The sequence below is a fragment of the Mirounga angustirostris genome, unplaced genomic scaffold, assembly GCF_029215605.1.
Source record: "Mirounga angustirostris isolate CCGP_5_RB_7025 unplaced genomic scaffold, mMirAng1.0.hap1 SCAF_15, whole genome shotgun sequence".
Classification (NCBI taxonomy): Eukaryota; Metazoa; Chordata; class Mammalia; order Carnivora; family Phocidae; genus Mirounga; species Mirounga angustirostris.
This window is the reverse complement of record NW_026991723.1, coordinates 36,504,539-36,525,347: the sequence shown is the minus strand read 5'-3', so window position 1 is coordinate 36,525,347 and position 20,809 is coordinate 36,504,539. Positions and strand designations below refer to the sequence as shown.

General features: G+C 37.4%; 2 protein-coding genes across 2 annotated transcripts in view; one reads left to right on the top strand and one right to left on the bottom strand.

Moving 5' to 3' along the window:
* Positions 1-6,030: 6,030 nt before the first annotated feature.
* PTPRD (protein tyrosine phosphatase receptor type D) overlaps positions 6,031-20,809 on the top strand; it is a 2,419,801-nt gene continuing 2,405,022 nt past the window's right edge. Inside the window, exon 1 of the mRNA XM_064580091.1 lies at positions 6,031-6,347. The gene's annotated coding sequence lies outside the window, so the exon portion shown is untranslated. The remainder of the gene's footprint in view (positions 6,348-20,809) is intronic.
* LOC123849347 (synaptonemal complex protein 3-like) lies at positions 19,744-20,405 on the bottom strand. Its single transcript, XM_045881945.1, has one exon. The coding sequence runs from the start codon at positions 20,392-20,394 to the stop codon at positions 19,744-19,746; it is 651 nt and encodes a 216-aa protein (XP_045737901.1). The 5' UTR covers positions 20,395-20,405.

Sequence of the window (20,809 nt, the reverse complement as noted above, 5' to 3'; positions counted from 1 at the left end):
ATACCCAATTTATAAAAGAAAATACAAAATTACTCAGGATTCAGGAGAAGCAAAATTTATAATGCCTTAATTATGTAGAGATGTGTAGGTAAAATCTTGCCTTAGATACCTTTTTTACTATTGTTTTAGGTCAAAAATAGACCAAAAATTCATAGGACTAACTACATATTCTCTCTCAAATTATACTTTACTTTCATTAAAGAACGCATTCTGATGTTTGTTAATTTATATGATATATATCTTTTATTTTTTTTAAAGATTTTATTTATTTATTTGAGAGAGAGGATAAGAGAGAGCACATGAGAGGGGGGAGGGTCAGAGGGAGAAGCAGACTCCCTGCCGAGCAGGGAGCCCTATGCGGGACTCGATCCAGGGACTCCAGGATCATGATCTGAGCCGAAGGCAGTTGCTTAACCAACTGAGCCACCCAGGCGCCCTATGATATGTATCTTTTAAATGCTTCCGTAAAAGAACTTGGTGGACTTCATTGTTTGTATTCATATTCAACTGTTCCCTTTCCAAAGTATAGGCATGGGGCACTTATTTTGGGTTTTCACTGATAACTTAGGTCACTTTTTTACATCATCATTATTGGCTATTTCTTTTAATAATTGGAAGAATGGATCCTCACAGCCTTCCTTACTCATTTGGTTTGTTAAAACTGATGAAAATTGGGACGCCTGGGTGGCTCAGTCAGTTAAGCGCCTGCCTTTGGCTCAGGTCATGATCCCAGGGTCCTGGGATCAAGCCCCACTTTGGACTCCTTGCTCAGCAGGGAGCCTGCTTCTCCCTCTGCCTACCACTCCCTCTGCTTGTGCACTCTCTCACTCTCTCTGACAAATAAATAAATAAAATCTTTAAAAAAATTGATAAATTATAGTACCTTACAAACTATGATAGAATAAATAACTATACTTCAAAACATGTATTATTATTATTATATATTATTTTTTTGCAATCAGATACTATAGAATATTGACATGTTTAAGAAAAACTGAGATAGTTTTACCAGTTTGATGAATTGGGCTCATTCAATACACAGAGAAATGACAGCTGTGTGGAAAATATTAATACATTGTTATTATGTAGCCATACAGACCAGCTATACCATCAAATACTTTCTTACAGTGTGTTAAAGTTATTTTCAGTTTGAGAAATGGTAATGTTTTGGCACTTCCATACACATTGGACAGTATGTTAAGCTTTGAAACAACTGAATAAAATATTTCTTGTTATCTTTTAATACTTTAAAATAACAAAATGTATCAATAAGAATACCTGGAGGAAACAGAAGACACAATCAGGAATGACTTGGGAGAGAATTTAGATAAGGGATACTTTATGGAGAAGTGAGGGTTAAGGGTAGTGATGAGATATTTTTGAGTATCTATCCTATAGCCACAGTGGAAAGCTGAAGGCGCAAGAGATAAGATGTGACAAATATGAGCAGGAACTATGGAAGGGTGTATTCATGGAGCAATGCAGGCACTCCCAGAAGATACCTCAGAGCTAAGTTACAGACCAACTGGGGCAAGAATTCTCACTGGCCCCCTGCCAGTGCCTCTCATTGACTATACCCCAACAGAAGGCAAAGGACAAGGGAAATTAGGTGAATGCAGTTCCTAGAGGCTAACTCCTGGGGCACAAAGAAGGTCAAATGATGGATTTGGGGTTGGAGAAGGGGTGAGGAATAGAAAATGATTAGTACAATAAATGAAAAAATAAGTGTATCATGATATTATATCATATCAAAATCCACATTTACAAAGCATTTAGATCTTGTGTAACTTAGCATTAGCCACATGATGATTTCAGTGGAATAACCTGAAACCTTGAATCCACAATTATCAAAATATAACTCCACTCATTAAGACTCCCTAAATTGGGGCGCCTGGGTGGCTCAGTTGGTTAAGCGACTGCCTTCGGCTCAGGTCATGATCCTGGAGTCCCGGGATCGAGTCCCACATCGGGCTCCCTGCTCAGCGGGGAGTCTGCTTCTCCCTCTCCCGCTCCCCCATCTTGTGCTCTTTCTCTCTCTCTCTCTCTCTCTCTCAAATAAATAAATAAAATCTTTAGAAAAAAAAAAAAAAAAAAGACTCCCTAAATTGGGTATAATCAAGTCATATTTTTCCTTATGTTGTAAGGTTCCTAAGCAGCTTTCCTGGTAGCAGAGCATCTATAAAAAATTAGGTAAATTAGACTCATTTAGTCAATTAGAACTCTGCCCTCAATGACCAAAATAAAAGCTGAAGAGTCAAGCATTTTCCTTGTTTCATATGGAATAAGTAAGAGCAGTTAGACTCATTAAATGCATGACTTCCCACTCTGTTATCAATACAAAATTGTTTCTACTTGCATTTTCTACCAATCAGCATAACTTTAGAAGGAAAGATGGAGAAAAGGGAGAACAAATTAAGTGCACACCTTTTTTACTGCCTGAGAAACAAAGAAAACAAAACAAAACAAAACAAAAAACAAAAATGCCTCACAAGTGGCAAAGTGAGAGAGATTACTAATGATAAATCAAATTCACCAATCTGGTGGTCATGGGATAGCTTTTTTGATCATTGTCTCTCTGATAACAGGTTACTTGCTCCTCCTAGCTCCCTTATTACCCTGTTTTCTATTTTTTTTTCAATCCACGTTATGGAGTACTATATAATTAGGATGTTTTCCCATGATGCTATTAATATGTTTACAGGACACATTAAAACAGGAAGTTATTGCCGTGGAGTTGCGACCGATGCACTGGTAAGCCTAATTCAACAACTGAGACAAGACAGAAAGTACTTGATTCCCTCAAAAACCCAAAAACCCGATGTAAATTACAGAGATTGTTAAAATCAATTCTAAGCTTAAATATAACAAGGCTAACTAAAGTTTTGGTAAATGAAGTAAGGTGTAAAATAAAGAGAACCTCAAAAGAGACTAATCTGAGATGGCTGATATTCAAGACCATGCTTCCTTGCCCTATCCCACTTTCCCTTTTTAATTTCTATTTCACAATTGTCATGGTTGTTTTAAACACATGGTTCACTGTCAATGACCAATTTAAATAAGTAATGCTGCCTTTTAAAAATAAATATGCAATGATAAAGGGGACATTTAAAGCTGCCTTTTCAGTTAAGAAGGAAAAATAAAACATAATATTATAGGAGGTGGATAGATAATGAAATATTTTTTAACTGTTGCAGCTTTGTGCGGTTATCCTCAGGAACGATATGTCAATCCATCTCTAAAGAATCACTAATAAAATCTCTATAAAAAAAGCTACTCACAATTAACACTTGTGGTGTTATTAAGTCGGGAGTGACGCAGGAGGAAGGGAGTTGAATATAACCCTTACTCTTCCATTGTTTAAGTTACCCTGTGTTCTTCTAGAGGGCACCAAAGTATAGTTGTATAGAAGCAAGAGTAAATCAGCTCCAGGGAGCACTCTCTTTGTGAGATGCCAGCTTTGAGCTGAAGTTGAGATGAGTTTCAAGTTGCTGAACACCCCCATACAGCAGTAAAAAGATGTAAGATATCGACACGCTCAGCTGCATCTTGTTAAAAGCTTCCTGCGGGTTGGCAGAATGAAATCTTTATTTAAAATACACAAACTATTGTCAAGGGAAAGATGGAAAAGAGAACACAGTAAAAGGGCCAAATGCTTTGCTTAACCCACCAGAAGCAGCAGAAAGGGAGAAGTGGTCACATTGTCTTTGCAGCAACAACAGAAAAGGTGACTAACACCACCACATCGGCATTCATCTACTCTTCCCATGGTATCAGGATGCATTATTTCTTTTATTATTAATTATGTGTTTCCGGGGGAGGGCAAATATATTATTACGAATAGCAAAAGAGGAAATCATTTCTGGTGCCACTTGGCATTAAGTATAGTAGCGTATGTAATGGGTGAGTGATGACAGGAAACATAGCAGCAGCGTTGAGTTCTGGCATCCCCCCTACAAACCCGCTGCAACTTGCTCTTGGTAGTCAGAGGCTTTCAACCAGAAAGTTCATGTAAAACCATTATTGAACACTGACAGGAAGGAACTGAGACAGGAGGCAGTGGTGTGTATTTGTGCAGAAGGGGAAGGAGGGAGGGAGGGAGGGAAGGAGAGAGAGAAGGAGAGACTAGGAGAGAGAATGAGTTAGTCATCATCTTGCACAGACACCACCATAAGGGGGCAGGTGCTTTGCATAATTATAAAGATAAACATACACATGCACACACACTTGCACACACGTAAGAAATCTTTTTGGTTTATATCCTATCATTTCCAAAAACAGCTTTAAGTGATAATGATTGTGAACATTCCTGGATGGGTGAGCTCAGTAGGTTTAAGGGGGTGGAGCAGGTAGCCTAGCAGGAGATGGGTTCAGAAGAAGGGTCACTCCTGAAGAGCAAAGGGACATGACAGGCAATGAAGCAAGCATGAAAAGAAAAGAGGTGAAAGGACCCTGGGGAAAATGTCACATGTATTGATTAAGCTTTATTTCTCTTCGGGAGAAAGTGACATTTCTGCTATTAGATCATGGACATATAAGGAAAGTAGATGGCTCACTGCTTTTCATTTTCTTCCACAGTGCTTAAGGCACCTTTGACCAGAGGGTACCTGGAATGCTTTCTGTTGCATTATTATAAACAGGATAATTATTTTGGCTTTTTTTTTTTTAAGGCGAAAGATTTATACGATCTGAAGAGAAACCAGAGTATTTTTTTTTTTTTTAAAGCACCAACGTGGTGACATTGCTCTTTCTTTAGCAAGAGAGATAGCATTGGTTGCCACAGATGTATCCTTTCATTAGACACAAATGACGGTAAAATGATAGAAGCTTTCTGTTACATTTCTTCCATCCTGCTCTTCCCTTGCTCCAATCTTCTTCTCTAGCTTTGCTCAGGGGATTTAAGTTACTCGTTCCGTGTTTGTAGAACCTCAGAGGTTCTACACCACCTCAGAGGCATTCGTCATTCTCCTAAGCAGGGAGTAGAGAAATACCCCCCCCGCCCCCATCCCTATGCAGTCCATGTGTTCGCCTCAGAAGCGAGGCTAGTTTCTAGCAACTCTTTCACAGGTTTTTCCCTTCTCAACTACTGCCTTGACAGAGCCGCTACCAAGCACCCCAAATGAAAACTACATCCAGTGTCCGAGATGCAGTGCACCCTGCACCACGCAGCCTCTGCTCCTGTTTCCTACTCTTCACGAAAGTGGACTCTTCATAAGCAACGAATGTATTGCAAATTAAAACTCTGCCCACCCCCCCCCCGCATTCTTAGCCCCGCCGCCCCTAACGCTTGCCGCCAGCTTCCCTCCGAAAAAGCAACCAAACAAAAACCGAAATAACCAAGAGCACGCAAACACCTGAAGAAGCGCAACCGGCATCCACACCTGGACCAGTCCTCTGCGGCTTTAGTGGTCAGGAAGAGCCTCCTCTCCCCGCGCGGACCGCTTTATCGCGGAGCCCAGGGGCCATGCCACGGCCTCCGGGTCGCGGGGTCCGCTCGGTCGCGCCCGGGCAGGTGCCTCCCGCCTTCCCCTCCTCCCGCCCCGGCTCTCACTCCCGCACAGCCGCCGCCGCCGCCGCCGCCCCGGCTGGCGCTCGGAACATCCCGCGCCACGTCTTCCCCGCCCCGGCTCCCGCCCGCCAGAGCCGGGCCCGCGCCGCTGGCAGCCATCAAGCGGCGCGTTAAGGAAATGCAGGTGAGTGCGTGCGGCCGAGCGGCTGCTGCTGGAGACGCGGGGTGCGTGCCGCGTGCGAGAGGGGGCAGGAGGGAGTGCGAGCCGGCGAGCGAGCGCGGGAGCGGCCGGGAGACGCTCGCCGCCTCTGCTCCCCGCCCCGCCGCGCCGCGCCGCGCCCGCGCCCGGCGGCCCGAGCGCGTGGGGCAGCGCCTCGCCCTGACGGCCGCTCGCCTCCCCGCGGCCTCGGCGGCAGCTCGGCCGGCCACCCAGCGGCCTCCCCCCGCCCCCGCGGTCCCCTCCCAGCCCGAGCCCTCCCGCTGCTCCTCCTCCTCGGCCTCCTCCCCTCGCGCGCCGCTGACAGGCAGCCTTGGTGGGGAGAGAGAGCAGGTACTTCGCCTTCAGAATAATTTGCAGGACCCAAGCAAGCTCTCGGAGCGCCCTCATTTTCTTCGGTCGTCGCCCCCTCCCTCCGGGAAAGAGGATCCCACTTTTGAAACAAACAGCGCCTGAAGCACCCTGCCCAAGCCAAAGCCCGATGGGCTGCTGTGCATGTGCTGCCCTTTCTTGCAGTTTATTCTGGGCCTGTGTGGAATAGAAAGACAATTCTTTATTTGACTGGTAGGAAAGAAAAGAGAAGACTCCTCAGGGCTTCCAAGGAGGACTGGAGCGGCTGCTTTAGTAAGTAAACTGTGCTTTTGTATTTCTTTTCTCTAAAGTGAGGCATATGCTGAATGCTCTCCCTTCAGATGGTGTAGTCACAGTTCGTTTTACCGGGGACGAAGTTGACTTATATAACTTAAGTAGTTCTTAATTGAGAAGTGGTTTGCTAAGCTCTTTATTTATTTGTTTCATTTATTTATTTATTTATTTATTTATTTATTTATTTATTATTTATTTTTGAAGAACATTGAGAAGACTTCAGTATGGGGAACCTTACTGAGGATCTGATTTCTAAACCTTTATTGTTTAAGGGCTGTTGGAAGCCTGGCTTGTGAAACGTTGGTTGGTTCTAAGATTTAAGGATGGTTACCCAGAAAAAGGTTGAGAATTCTAACCTGGTTCACTTCTCCTGCTACCTTCCACCTCAACCTTAACCCACACCAACTCCCATCCTTCTCTGACTTCACTTGGTTGCTTGCTTTATCTTTAGTCCTGAAGACAGCTTGCAAAAAAATTGGGTCAAGGGAAAGTTAATAAAGATGGTTTGAAAGACCGGGAGAAAATCCTGTTGAGGTTTCTAATGCTTGTAGGTAGATGAGATGTGGAAGAAAATCCTGGAACTAGGCTAGTTCGGATAATTTGGATGAAATTAATTTGGAGAGAGAATGTGAAAAATGCTTTGGAGAGGATAGGAGCTGAGGCTGTGACTTTGACACAGCAGGTTATAAACTGTGACAGGGACTCAGCAGCCAGTGACAGGTTTAAGGTGTCTCCTAGGGCTGAATATCTCTGCATCAAAAACTTTTGCAGGCAGTATTCCTCTTGGGGCTAACATCACCATGTCAGTAGCTGCAGCATTTCTGTAAAAACAAGTAGGACACTATTCCTCTCTCTGTGAAGGGGTTAGTGATATATTTAAAAAGAATAAAAGATATACAGTCTAACATTTGCCAGTATTTTGTAATATCTAAATAAAACCCTTGTGTTGTGTCAGTAAAAATATAGTTGAGTCAGTTTGTTTTGCACAAGAGGGAGAGAATCAATAACATTTCAGCATTTTTTTTCTTTATTACTGCCAAATGGACTCGGAATCTAATTCTTCTTGCATTGTTACATATACAGTAGATACAGTAGGAATTGCAATTTAGATACAACAGAGCTGAATTTTAACAAAGTCAAAGTTCTCTGACATAATAGCATTCATGCTGACTAGTGTAGAACAGTAATTTAAAAAGTTTGTTTTATCTTTAACTTTCAATTTTCTGTTTCAGTGTAAAGCACACTTTTACAAGCAAATATCTTTAAGAGTTATGAACCAGATTGAAAATTAAAGCCACTTATCTCACAGAATTTTTTTTTTCAACAGAACACCTTACCATTAAATGATATCTAAGGGCTCTCTTCTATTTAATTGCCAATACTGATAAAGTAAAAAAAAAAAAATGTTACCTTTATATTTACTCAGATGAGTATATAAAAGTGGCAATATTCATTTGGCATTGATTTTTAAAATTTTAAGAGTAAACTAATGTACAATGGTTTTAAAAAAGGAAAGATCTTTTAGAGTTGCTATGGTTCTTGAATGTCAAAAGCTCTGAATATCTTGGGACATAAGTTTTTAGGGTAATGAAATAATAGTAGGATAATTGATGAATTTGTTGACATGAAGTTATACTATATGGAAATCGTTTGGGAAAGATATGTCATTGTTTCTTGTATATTATTTTATTTTCTATCCAAATGGGTTTTCTTAGAGGTATTGCTATTCTTAGCTGCCATTTCTGCTATTGGTTTAAAATGAATTTAAGTAATTTAAAATTAAGCCCTTGTTTGATCAGATTTGTTAAGCATATGACCTCTACTTACTTGTGACCTCACATATCTGAAAGGATATCTGATGTTTGAAAAAGCAATTCTTGAAAAATAAAAGGTAAGAGTGTACTGAAGTAGCCAATTTTTTAAGAGTGGTTCAAACATGTTATTACATATATTATTATAAGACACATTTTCTACAGTAGAAAAGACATGACAGATTGTTGATCCTGTTCAAATTGCTGAAAGCAAAGATTTACAATTAACATGAAAATTAATGTGACACACATTCTGCCTATGTTCTAATTATGTTTTTGTGCTAAGGAAGATAGCCTGAATTAAAACCATTTCTAGTCAGGCTTGTACATATTATATTTGATCACTTTCAAAAAAGTCAAAACTGGATGGGGTGATCAAATTGTCGGGGTTTGTTTTGTTTTGTTTCCTTGTTTTCTTTTTCTTTGTTTTTTCTTTTTTCTTTTCTTTTTTTTTTTTTTTTTTTGCCATAAGTTTTCTATGCAATACAGAGGTGGTTGCAACTTTAAAGTTGAAAAAATAAAGTTGCTAGTGTCAGCAGTAATGTGTTTTATTATGCAATTGTTCTTGTTATTCAGATCAGATAATGGCCCTATGAAATACATAAGCAGTCTGCAGGGAATGAATGATTAATTCCTCTAACGTGTGCTTACTAAAGGAGTTCTTACTAATAAAGTGCTGTATACCTGCATTTGCTTACAGTTGCAGTTGGTGAAGGCAAACATACTTTTCTTTTCCTTTAATACTAACATAGAATTTACAGGTCTAGTCCTGTAACTATAGTAACTTAAAGATGATTTTGTGGAACACATAATCTTATATTTTATAGAACCCTTTGGATATATATGATTGCTATTTACTTAAAACAATTGATTTAGAAAGTAAAATATTGTTAATTAAATGTGATACTAAAAGACTGAACTATTAAAATTTTTGTTTTTCTCTCAATGGAATGACATTCTATCTCTCCTGTGTATTACTATTTGGATGCGGATGCAAACTGCAAGTGCAAAGGATGTTTTTCTTTAGTAATATTAAGTGTAAGAGAAAAGTTAAAATATTGTTGTTATAAAATAATTAGATACTCTGTTAAAATTTTGGGAATGGCTAATAGTGCACATGACCATTGTGGTTACCACTGGGTAAATTGTTTTGCAGTTAGAGGTGTATCCTTGATTAACTTTCAGTATCTTTGCATTTCTAAGACTGGATTATAGGTGAAGGTGGGAAATGGATGGATTTTATGTGGTGATTTGATAACAGGTGACCTGAAATGCATACTACACATTTTAAACTTACCTACCCAATGTCTTCTGTTTTTAGAAATTTCTAAAAAATGTGATTTTTCAAAATTGTCTAATTGAATATATCAATATGCATCTCTCACATTTAACACAACAAATAACTTTATTTCAAGATTCCTCTGTTGTTTGGAGAAAATAACTTAATTTCAGTAGTATTATTTTGGACTTAAACTTATAATAAATTTAATAAACTTTAGCAATGCAAATTATATGATAGTATATATTTGATAATACTAATTTACGAGTTTATAGTGAAAATTGGATGAGAAGGATTTTGTATCCAGTTGAGTGTAATTTGAATTTATCTCCTTATATATTTAAGTGCAAATTTTTTATGACTGCTGTCAGTTCACTGGATTTTAATCAGGCTGTTCAACAGCAATTTGGCATCCATAAAGAATAAATGAATTTCCACTGGTAGAATCCATGAGGAAGTTAACTGTACTTGCAATAATGGTTATGTTTTTTCAAACTCTTTAAAAATGTGTTGAATGAAAGAAAATGAATGAAGAATCAAAAATGAACATTGCCCATTAGGTGAACCCTTATATGAGTGTAGAATCAAATGTTTTGAATTTTTCTCTCGTCTTTATAATTGGCAGTGTGACTCCAGGGAGGTAACTTGGACTCTCCGAGTTTTCTCCTGGGTTTTTCTCCTCTGCCCAGTAAAGACAAATTGACCTACAATTTGAGACAGTTTAAGTTCCAAAATCTCATGGAACAAGATAATATAACTAGTAATATAATTAATAGTAGCATTTAGCAAATTGTTAGATTATACTGTGGCACCTTGAGGACCCAAAGAGGAGTTGTGGCAGCCATCTTGTTTAGAGAAGGGCTAAGGAAATTGTCCCCCCATATTGGAGGTGACTGGACCCTGTTGCTATGTGGATTAAATGTTTATGTGGAAGAGAGTATGGAAGGAAGGGAGTGGATTAAAATTCCTCTAAACCACCCTTTCCTCCAGCTACTGAAAAAATATTACATAAGTAAGTATTTTTGGATTTGTTACTCTATTTAATACCAAAAGGTTATGAGAAGATAAAAATGAAAGAAATTGCATAGTGTCTTTTGACTTCCTTTTTTTCTCCTCTTAGTTTATTATATATTCTATTTTACAATATCATGTTTAGATAAATATGCACAGTTTAATTACATTGTTTTTATTTCCCTGAGATACATGTTATAAACTGTCACAGCTAGAAGTAACCACATAAAAATTCATTTCAGCCCCTGTATTTTAAAGAGGAAACTAAAGACTTCAGAGGTTAAAAACTACAAAGGTGGCATATACTTCCCAAGTTCACAGAGAGGTTTTATATCACAAAGCAGTAGTATCTAAGATGATACATTGACAAGTAAATACATGAACAATAATTTATATACCTGTTAGTAAATTATTAATAAAAATTCTAATTGATGATGTACGATACATTTATCTAAAAAGATTTTATAATGGCAAAACTTCTAATCATGGAAAGTGAACACAGAGAAAGAATATATACAATATTAATTTTGAGTGCTTGCTTTTCTTATAGAAAACCAAGATTGTATTCCTAGATAGAATTCATGTTATATAATTGATGAAATTGAAAAGATTTTTCCCTCTAAGAAAACCAGTATGTCCAAGCTTTCCCTTTTCTGTTATAAATATTTGGGTGGTAGCAAGTGGACCTCTAACTCCATAAAATGTTTTATATTTTAAATCACTGGACAATGGGAAATCATGCTGTATTTAAAATTTATTTACTTCTGAATGCAAGATATAGCTGATTAATTAGAGAGCTTATTTGCTTTCCATTTTGTGTGTTTGGTTGTGTGCATGTGTGCACGTGTATGTTTAAGCACAGGTGTTCAAGGTGGAACTTAGTGAAAATGGTGCACTTAAAATTTTAGAAGTGTATGTATAATAATTGAATAGTGTAAGAGAGATAACATACATTAGGGTATGATATATCAAATTGCTCTCTGACTGATTCTTAAATCAAATGAAAGTTCAACAGTATACCATATTACCAAGGTCTTGCCTTGTTTAATAAGCCCATATATTTTCTAAATACCACATTATAATTATAAATCTTCTTAAGGTTGAGATTATAGAATTGCAGAGAACATAATTGCTGTTCTTTCTTATTATTATTGCAGACCTTACTTACCTGGTTTAGTATAGGTACTTACTTTTAGCACTTTTAGGTGCTAAAAAAGGAAAGGAAAAAAAATCAGTATTTGATTATGACATGGTTAATTGCTTAAAAGCTGCCATCATTAATCTCAAGTTAAATTAAATGTATTATTTTAACTCGGATACCTTGTTATCATTCATTGCCTATTTGATTTACTTTGTAAGGGCACAATAAAAGTATTACACTTAAACACAGAATTAGTGAATTTTATAAAATTCCTTTTAAGCATGCAATTATTTAACTAATCAGCTATGCAAGTCTATTAATGCATTTACTCTATTGGAACTGCTGTAAATTATACTTTTAAAAAACTATCCAAAGTTATATTTCTCAAGTGTAGTTTGTATTCAAAAGGGGCCCCATCAACAGCTACATGAGAAAACAAAGCTGGGGAGGTCTGAGTGCACATACTCCTTTTTACTATTTACCTGCTAATTACATGCATTGTGGGATTTGTATCACAGGATATACTCCAATTCCTTTGGTTAGATGGACCTGATAGCTTAGGACAAAGGTCTAGAACATAGCTTCCTTCCGATTCCAAGAAAGGTTAATTTAGAATACAGAACCAGAACATAATAAGCAAGAGCAATAGAATGCTTCCTGTTTTTTAAATGAAGTGGTCTAGGTCATTTGTCCAAGGTGGAAAAATACCCATATAAGTTTCTATTCCTGAAATGTTGTCCCAGTACAGGGACCTAGAATCTTTACAATAAAGGTCAGAAATTGTACTGAGAAGTAGAATAAAGGATGAAAAAGAGAGAGGATGGAGAAAGGAAAGACTTGTTAATCTTGCCCTGGAGGCAATATTCTTCCACTTTTTATTTTTCCCACAAATGGGTTTCAAAATCAGAGATACGACTTTTCACTTTGGGGTAAATGGCCATCAAATTAACAAGGAATCTGGCTCTTATTAAATTGTGCCAGTTTATGCCATTGTTACCTTGTATCATCTGGAGCCATTGAGAAGAAGGTCAGTTTATCAGTTCATAATCTGCTTTATGTCTTCCTTTGATTTTGTCACAGAAATTAAGGACAGGACAATAATTCAGGTATCATAGTCATATTTCTACTCCTGGAAGTTACATTCTCCTCTGTTTCCTAACTTATATGTATTTTCAAGTCAGAGTCTGTAGTCAGGGGTATACAACATAATATTTGGCCCCCAAATATTTATTCAGTCTCCCATGTACCAAGCAGTGCTGAGTAAAACACTCATAAGCTAGCAATATAAAGCTGCCTAAATTGTGACCATCCTATATTCTTACGAAATGTTTCCCCATTATCAAGATTTTTTTTTTTTTATTCCATGGAGAAAATAGAATTTCCCCAAAGAATCTTTCTGTTTAAGTCACAGAAAAATTTCCAGGTACATGCCTTCTTTTGCCATTTTTTTCTTCTCGTTCACTGTCATCCTGAGTCAAAACCATCTTTTATGGAAGCCGGGTGGAATCCCTGTTGCTTACTTAGCAGTGGCAGGCTATGCTGTATTCCACTGGAATTAACTGAAACCCTTCATCATCTTCAAAGCTGTATTGCTCCAATGCTAATTTTTCAGGTGCCCCACTCTCCAAAGTTCTAGAGAAACAGTAAGGCATGGTAAGCATATCACTATACCATCCTCATGTCTACAAGAACAGGAAGCTCCAGAAAATCTCCAGACCGCTGTAGCAGTTCACAATCTATGTATCAATCTCCCATATTTCCAAATTCATAGGATATAACACAAGTTAAGGTCAAGGATCATGTTGTTAGTCTACGTATAACCAAAGCATCATAGAAGTGCATTGGTTTTTATCAGGAAAGAGGACAGGCAGAGAAAAGAGGAAATTCTGCCTGTACATTTTGATGTGTGTGTTATTTTCATAAAAAGGCCTTATAATATGTACATTGGATCAAAGAACCAAAGAGGAAGACAAGAGTGTAATTTAAATTTTTAGAAACTTACTTGGATTGTTATGTGTATTTGGAGTTAAAAATATTACCCAAATTTACCTCTTGATTTCTCTAGAATAAGTAATGGAAACATTTCTGACTTAATTTTAAAGACTTTCCCTTTGTATTCCCTCTAAAAACCTTTTCCAAATTTCATTGTCCATACTACTTAACAGGAACGTTTGAAAAACAGTGCCAATATAATATATCGTTTCACTCTCAAAGGCTCTTTTATATTTCTAAATTTTAATGCTGGGCTATGAACATCACAAAGAGGAACATTTTCCCTGCCATTTGTTATTTCCCATTATATTATATAATATACTCAATTAGTTAATATTTATTTGTGGTATTTACTTCAATGGATCATTGCTTGCAATTTTAGTGTGTAAGGATGTCCGGTGGCTTCTCCTCTTAATGGATGTGTTCATTCTGTGTCATATGTGTTATCTATTTATTTCCTCCTAGGATACATATGTGGTTAGCTCTGTAAGACATGGCTTCTCCCCATCATGTACACCTGTGTGGTTGAAGACACTGGGGCTTTCTTGCGGTGGAATTGTGTGCTCTCATCGACTGAATTCAGCACTTGAGTGTCCCATTTCCCTGCCCCTCAGGAAGGCATGCCTTCTCGTTGTTTTTTAGGGTCTTGAAACCTTCCTACCTGCCTGTGTACCCCTTCCATTGTGGGGACTTAACATAAATTACACATTTGCTGAAATACAGTGATAGTTACTGGCTTTTTGAAGGGGTGCATCTTAAGAATTATTCTAATTGTAATATATATGTAACAGTAGGTATGTTATAGACAGTATGCACACAGGCGCACACGTATACACACACTTTTTTTGGGGAAAGGAATTTCAGGCAATATCTTAAAATGATTGGGTGTGAAATCTTATGTAGGCTGAACCTGGAGATCAGTCCGTTTAGGAGGCTAGGTCAGAAGAGATCATACGGTTCCCCCCAGGGCAGGCTTCTTTTGTCTCTTACTTAACAGGCCTATCTTTTCTCATTTCAGTTTCTACTGCCAAGTTTCAGTTTTCTGCCCATTTCCTTTGTCCTTAATGGGAACCCAGTGTTGTAATTACACAGGGATGACTCTGTCGGGCACATGAGAGTGTAGAAGTGTATGTTAAGATTTTTAAATAGGGGCGCCTGGGTGGCTCAGTTGGTTAAGCGACTGTCTTCGGCTCAGGTCATGATCCTGGAGTCCCGGGATCGAGTCCCGCATCGAGTCCCGCATCGGGCTCCCTGCTCGGCGGGGAGTCTGCTTCTCCCTCTGACCTTCCTCCCTCTCATGCTGTCTCTCATTCTCTCTCTCTCAAATAAATAAATAAAATCTTTAAAAAAAAAAAAAAGATTTTTAAATAGATATTGCCATTGTTTGTATTGTAATTTCCTTTACAGTTCATTTGTCCCTCTCATTGATAAAACAATCTGCATTACATAAATAGTCCATCACTTCTTTTTTTTTTTTTAAGATTTTTTTTTTTTTTTTTTAAGATTTTATTTATTTGCGAGAGAGACAATGAGAGACAGAGAGCATGAGAGGGAGGAGGGTCAGAGGGAGAAGCAGACTCCCTGCCGAGCAGGGAGCCCAATGCGGGACTCGATCCCGGGACTCCAGGATCATGACCTGAGCCGAAGACAGTCGCTTAACCAACTGAGCCACCCAGGCGCCCCAGTCCATCATTTCTTAATGATGACACTCAAAGGAGGAAGCAGTTTTTTCCCTCATCAGAGATGGCCTTAGGGTCTTATTTTTCTCCTGGGTTTTTGGATTTTGTGTGTGTGTGTGTGTGCGCCATAGTACCTTCTCATGAGCTCTGAAAATATCTTCAGATAGAGGTAATTATACTAGCTAACATTTATTGATTTTATATGCCTGTCATTATTTTATTTTATTTTATTTTCATTTTATTTTTATTATTATGCCAGTCATCATTTTAAATGCTTCGCATGCATTAACTCATTTATTCCCACATCAGCCCTGTGAAGTTGGTACAGTTATTATCTTTAATTTACAGATGAGGAGACTAAAGTACGTAGAAGCTAAAGAAACTTGCCCAAGGTAGCATATCAAGCGCAGCACCTGTGCCTTCTGATTGTAGATCTCACAGCTGAAACCACTTTGTCATATTGGCATTTTGGCTCATTGATTTATGTTTTCCCAGACGTACATTAGAATACAAAAGGATTTCCATAGGTTCTGTATATCAAGAGTGGAAAAAGTGAGGGATCCCAGTTCTGCTTTTATAATACGGTTCTTTTCAAATGAAACAAACACGAGTTATTGTCAGTAAATGACATACGTGAATAGAACACTGTCAAAGTGTTGTTGAGGGGAAAGAAGCAGGGACAAAACACATCAAGGCAATCTATCTCCACGTAGCTGTTCCCAAAGTTAGTGGATAAGCATGGCACAAATGTTTTTGAGTGTATTCCTTTTCTTCCTTGGAAATATTTGATCTGATAGAAAGAGAACCTGATGTGCTCTTTGCTTTTCTCTAGTGTACACCTCCAACCTCGGGGCCCTTCCCTGGAATAGATTGATCCAAGTGGTTCCCGCTACTCAGGCCTCTGTAGCTTCTTGGCTGCGATTTTATGCTGTGTCAGCTGTTTTACATGCCTTGCTGCACTTGGTGACTGGGGACCAAGAGCCATACTTTTTGAGAATCAACCAAGATGCTTGAGTCACTCTGTGCTATGTAAAAGACATAGCAGAATAGAAATGCAAAGACAGGGGAGATGAGCTTTGGGTGCACTGTGGAGTTAAATTCAGTGTCAAGAGGGGCTTATCTGTCAGGGAATATTATTCAGAGTATTTTGATGCACATTTCCCATAATATTGAAATGAGACTGGCATGATTAATTGATGCAACGTGTAATATAAGGGATACTAATCATAAGCACTAAAGAAATAAGTGAGAAGAGGAAAGCCAAAAATTGATCCTGTAAGAATCATCTTAATTACAATTATTTATGTGAACTCTTACTACTTATGCCTCCTAGCCATGTAGTCTGGGTACTATTAACCCAATTGCATCATATTGGGTTAAATTTGTTGTAAATTTAATTTGATTGTAATAGTCAACTACTTTTATTTGCTTATTTTTTTCTGGTATATTGATCATGGTTTTCAAATTTTAGTATGACTGCTTACTTGAAACTGAAAAATAAATGGAATAAATATGTGTACAACATAAATCATGATTTAGCCTTCAGATTATAAGAATGGAAAAGTTAAACCATTACCTCTACATTAACTAAATTAAAGAAAGCTTGAATAAAGTGATCCCCAGTAAACATTTATTGGGTTTCTAATATATGAGAAGTGCTCAATGCGTATTGATGGAAATCTGGTGCCCTAATTTTGAAAGGACATGAGAAATATCTTTGATGTTCTGTAAAATTATCAGAAATGCTGTGTGACGTTTTAAAAATCAAACAAAATAAAACATTAGCTTTGCTCTTTCTAAGCTTATTGGATCAACTTCTTATATCTTAGGTATATGTTTGTCAAGTTATAATTTTATTTAATACCACAAGATGGCAAAACACAGAAAAAATTGCTTTTTTTCCTATACAGGAGAAATACATAATACCAAAAATAGAAAGTTAAAGTTGTTTGATGACTCATATTTCAAGAGGTTCAAACCTCTTCTTTTTAGGTGTGAAAGATACAGAAACACTTAGCGAACAGTGTAATTGGATTATCTTTTAACCCCCTAGGGTCTTCCTAAGGTCTTTCTTCCTTCGTGTGTTCTGATTACTTGCCAAGAAAATTTACTGAATTTTCAGTTGTAAATGAGAATTGAGGAGTGGAAAGGTGCCAGCCTGGGTAGTTTGATGATACAGGCTTGTCCACTGGAGACCTTCACAGAACTGCTAAACTGTTAAACTACTTGTTACAAGCTAGGGTTTGGCCTCCTGTCATTGAAATACTTGTAAGAGAAATAATGGTTAAGAATGAGAAACAAAGAAGCCTGGAAATGTTTAACACACTGGCAGTAATATCCTTTTATTTCTTTGCAATTTACAAAGAAAGAAGACATAATCTTTAGGTTCAAAGTGTTTTTAAACAGGTGGTCCCAATTATTCTTGAAATATACTATACTCATTATACACAATTTAATTTGGATTAATGATGTGAGTAGAGCAACATATCTTGGATTGGGTCTCCAAAGGCAAACAGATGTAATAAGTACTGGTAATTAACTAAAATAAGCAAAATTTGCAACTTCGAGTAAAGTTTTTTACAAGTCTAGATTGTCTCATCAAATTTGTGGCAGTGTCCACATTTAGCTCTGTGGGAGTCCTGTTGTAAAATGATACCTTTCAGTCACTAAGCTCTGTGAAGTCCACCTTTTATTTATCTCATTTTTTTTAATCAAATCTTTCCCCTGACCATAACTTTGCTTCAGAGTCTTACCAAATTGTTGTAATCCATTTGGGCTGCTATAACGAAAATACCGTAGACTAAGTGGCTTATAAACAACAGAAATTTATTTCTCACTATTCTGGAGCCTGGCAAGTCTGAGATTAAGGTACAGGAAGATTTTGTATCTAGTGAGAGTCCATTTCCTGGTTCATATACAATCTTCTTGTTCCTGTGTTATCACATGGGGAAAGGAGCAAGGGAACCCTCTGCCGTTTCTTTATAAGAGCACAAATCCCATTTGTGAGGGTTCTATCCCCATGATCTAATCCACATCCTAAAATTCTTACCTCCAATTGCCATCCAATAGGTTTCAACATACAAATTTTGGGAAAACACAAGCATTCAGTCCATAGAACAAATCTTACCTATATGACTATTTCCTGTTTCCCTACCTTTACCTCATTTCTCTTCTTTTCCCTGCAAATCTGATCATGCTTAAAACATTAAAAGATTCTTTACTGAAAGAAGTATAATGTTAAAAAAATTTCGGTGTGACATAAAGCGACCTTTATAACCCACGTTGCAAACAATCTTTTTATCTTTGTTTCTTGCCTTCTTTCCACCACCGCACGTATTCTGTAATAAATGTATAAATACACTGAAGTTAAAAATTGAGTAACTTAAGTGGCTTATGATGAAAATAATGATGATGATGGAAATTTAAAATTGCATTTTCCTTGTTGAGGAAGCTGTCTCAAATTTTGTGATGTTATATATATGTGTCCTTCAGACATTAATTTTGAATCTTATTTCAGAGTATATTTCAGCCAATGACATACACAATAGAATGCCAACTTTTGAGGGACCTCTGTCTCTTTGTGGCTTTGCTCAAGATGAACCACCTACTATATTACTTCTTCACAACAAATTGATCAGTTTCTTTTGCTTCCCAGCAGTGGCCAGTATCTGCCATACAAAGTAATGATCTCTAGCAAAATTTTATGTTGTGTTTCCCCTGCCAGCTCCGAAGTGGTCAGCCTTTCTTGGCTTACCATCCTGGCACTGTGTGGGTTTCTTACTGTAGCCCAGCCCCCATAGGCACAGGCTTTGCTGCTCATAGCTTGGCTGAATGCCAGCTCTTTGTTGCTGGAGATGCTACTGTAACATCTATTGAGTAAGGCACTTATGTATTTACTGACATCAATCTTAAGAATTTGGGTATACTTTCTTGGTTTGGGGCATGCCATTGTATGTAACATGAAGTCTGTCTTAAAGAGAATGTTGCAGTTCAAAAAGGGAAATAGTATGTATTTTTTTTAAATTAAATCATCTTGATTGCTAAAAGTTAACTGACAAGTATTAAAGAGAAAAATTCACTATTAACTATTAAAGAGCTGGAAGCTTGGTATATTTGTCATGGTAATCAGTCATTTGTTTGTCTTTTTTCTGTGAGATAACCAGTCTAAAATTTCTAAGGTCCTTCCTTCCCCTAATTTAGGAATTGCTACTACTCACATAACTGTTCAGCTTTATGTGAAGGTTAACAGAAGGAAGGTTCTTGCACTTAAGCTAACAATTAACACGATGTATTATTTTAAACTAGAAATTTTAAACCACTCTATAAGAATTACATGCCTCATAGCTAATGTTATAATTGTATCATATTACTTAGGTTCAAGTTCTTCCTTCAAAGAGTCATCAGAATAACATGGATAGAAGAGACTTTTGAACACTTGCCATCTCTTGCTGCTGAGTTTCCATCATAATTTTTTTTTTTGCAACATAGCCATTTCTTTTCTAACTTCATTTTGTGCACCAGTAAGTAGATTATCATGATTCTTCTCCAAGTCCTCCATACTCTTTATGAACTGCTCATATAACTGTCTAATTGTTTTCAGTCTCTGGCTCTGAACAAGTCTAGATTGTTGAAAAACTTTTTGTTGCTGTCGAAACACGTTAGCTAGTTTTTGTTCTTGTTCCTCAGCTTTCTGCATATGTATATCCCACTGCTGAAACAAAGTCAGAAACTGCTGAGAATATTCTTGGTTAAGCTTCTGCCTTTGCTCTTGTTGGGTTTTCCAAACATGTTCAATTTTCTGGTTACTAGTTTTGAGAGAAGCCTTTGTATACAATTCTAGTCTTTTTCTCTTGGCAAGAAGAGCCTTGTTAATGTCAGCTCCAAATCTTTCCAGCATATTTTGTATTTCACCCCCCATATCTTCAAATATTGCTGCAGAAATCCTTTTCTTCCCATGCTTATCAATTACTGGAGACTTCCCTTCAGTAACATCCTCCTCTGAACCACTCAGATCTTTTTTAACTTCTTTCTCAAAGTCATAGGCTGTTATAACCTGATCCTCCATTGATGTCTTCCCAGATTTCCCTGTATGTTTTCTTCCAGAGGGCACCATATTTAGATGTTTTCTGAGGCTTACGCTTGGCTAGCACCTGTATTTTTTTTTTTCAATGTAGCCTTGATACTTCTTATAAAAGAAGCCAAAAAAACCTTTGTGGGATATTTAGATAACATCTGAGCAATTTTCTATGGATTTACCAAATAGACATTATTTTTAAAGGAAATTCATTTACATAATGGTTTGAAAAATCATTGATTTTAAGTTAGTAAATTTTGATTGCCTTAGGAAAGTACTCCAGATTTTAAAGTGGTATATCATCAGATAAAGTAAGTAATGTAGTCAGTGTCCATATCAGGATTTTTAATTTTTATTTTGAAAATATTGCATGAACACCTTCTTTAGACCACAGATCCAAAATAATGTGATTAACTGTGAAAATGTTGATTTTACCCATATTGAAATATTTCTG

What these genes read in the sequence shown, in the direction of transcription:
- LOC123849347 (XM_045881945.1), bottom strand. Translation starts at nt 20,394, where the DNA reads ATGGTGCCCTCTGGAAGAAAACATACAGGGAAATCTGGGAAGACATCA.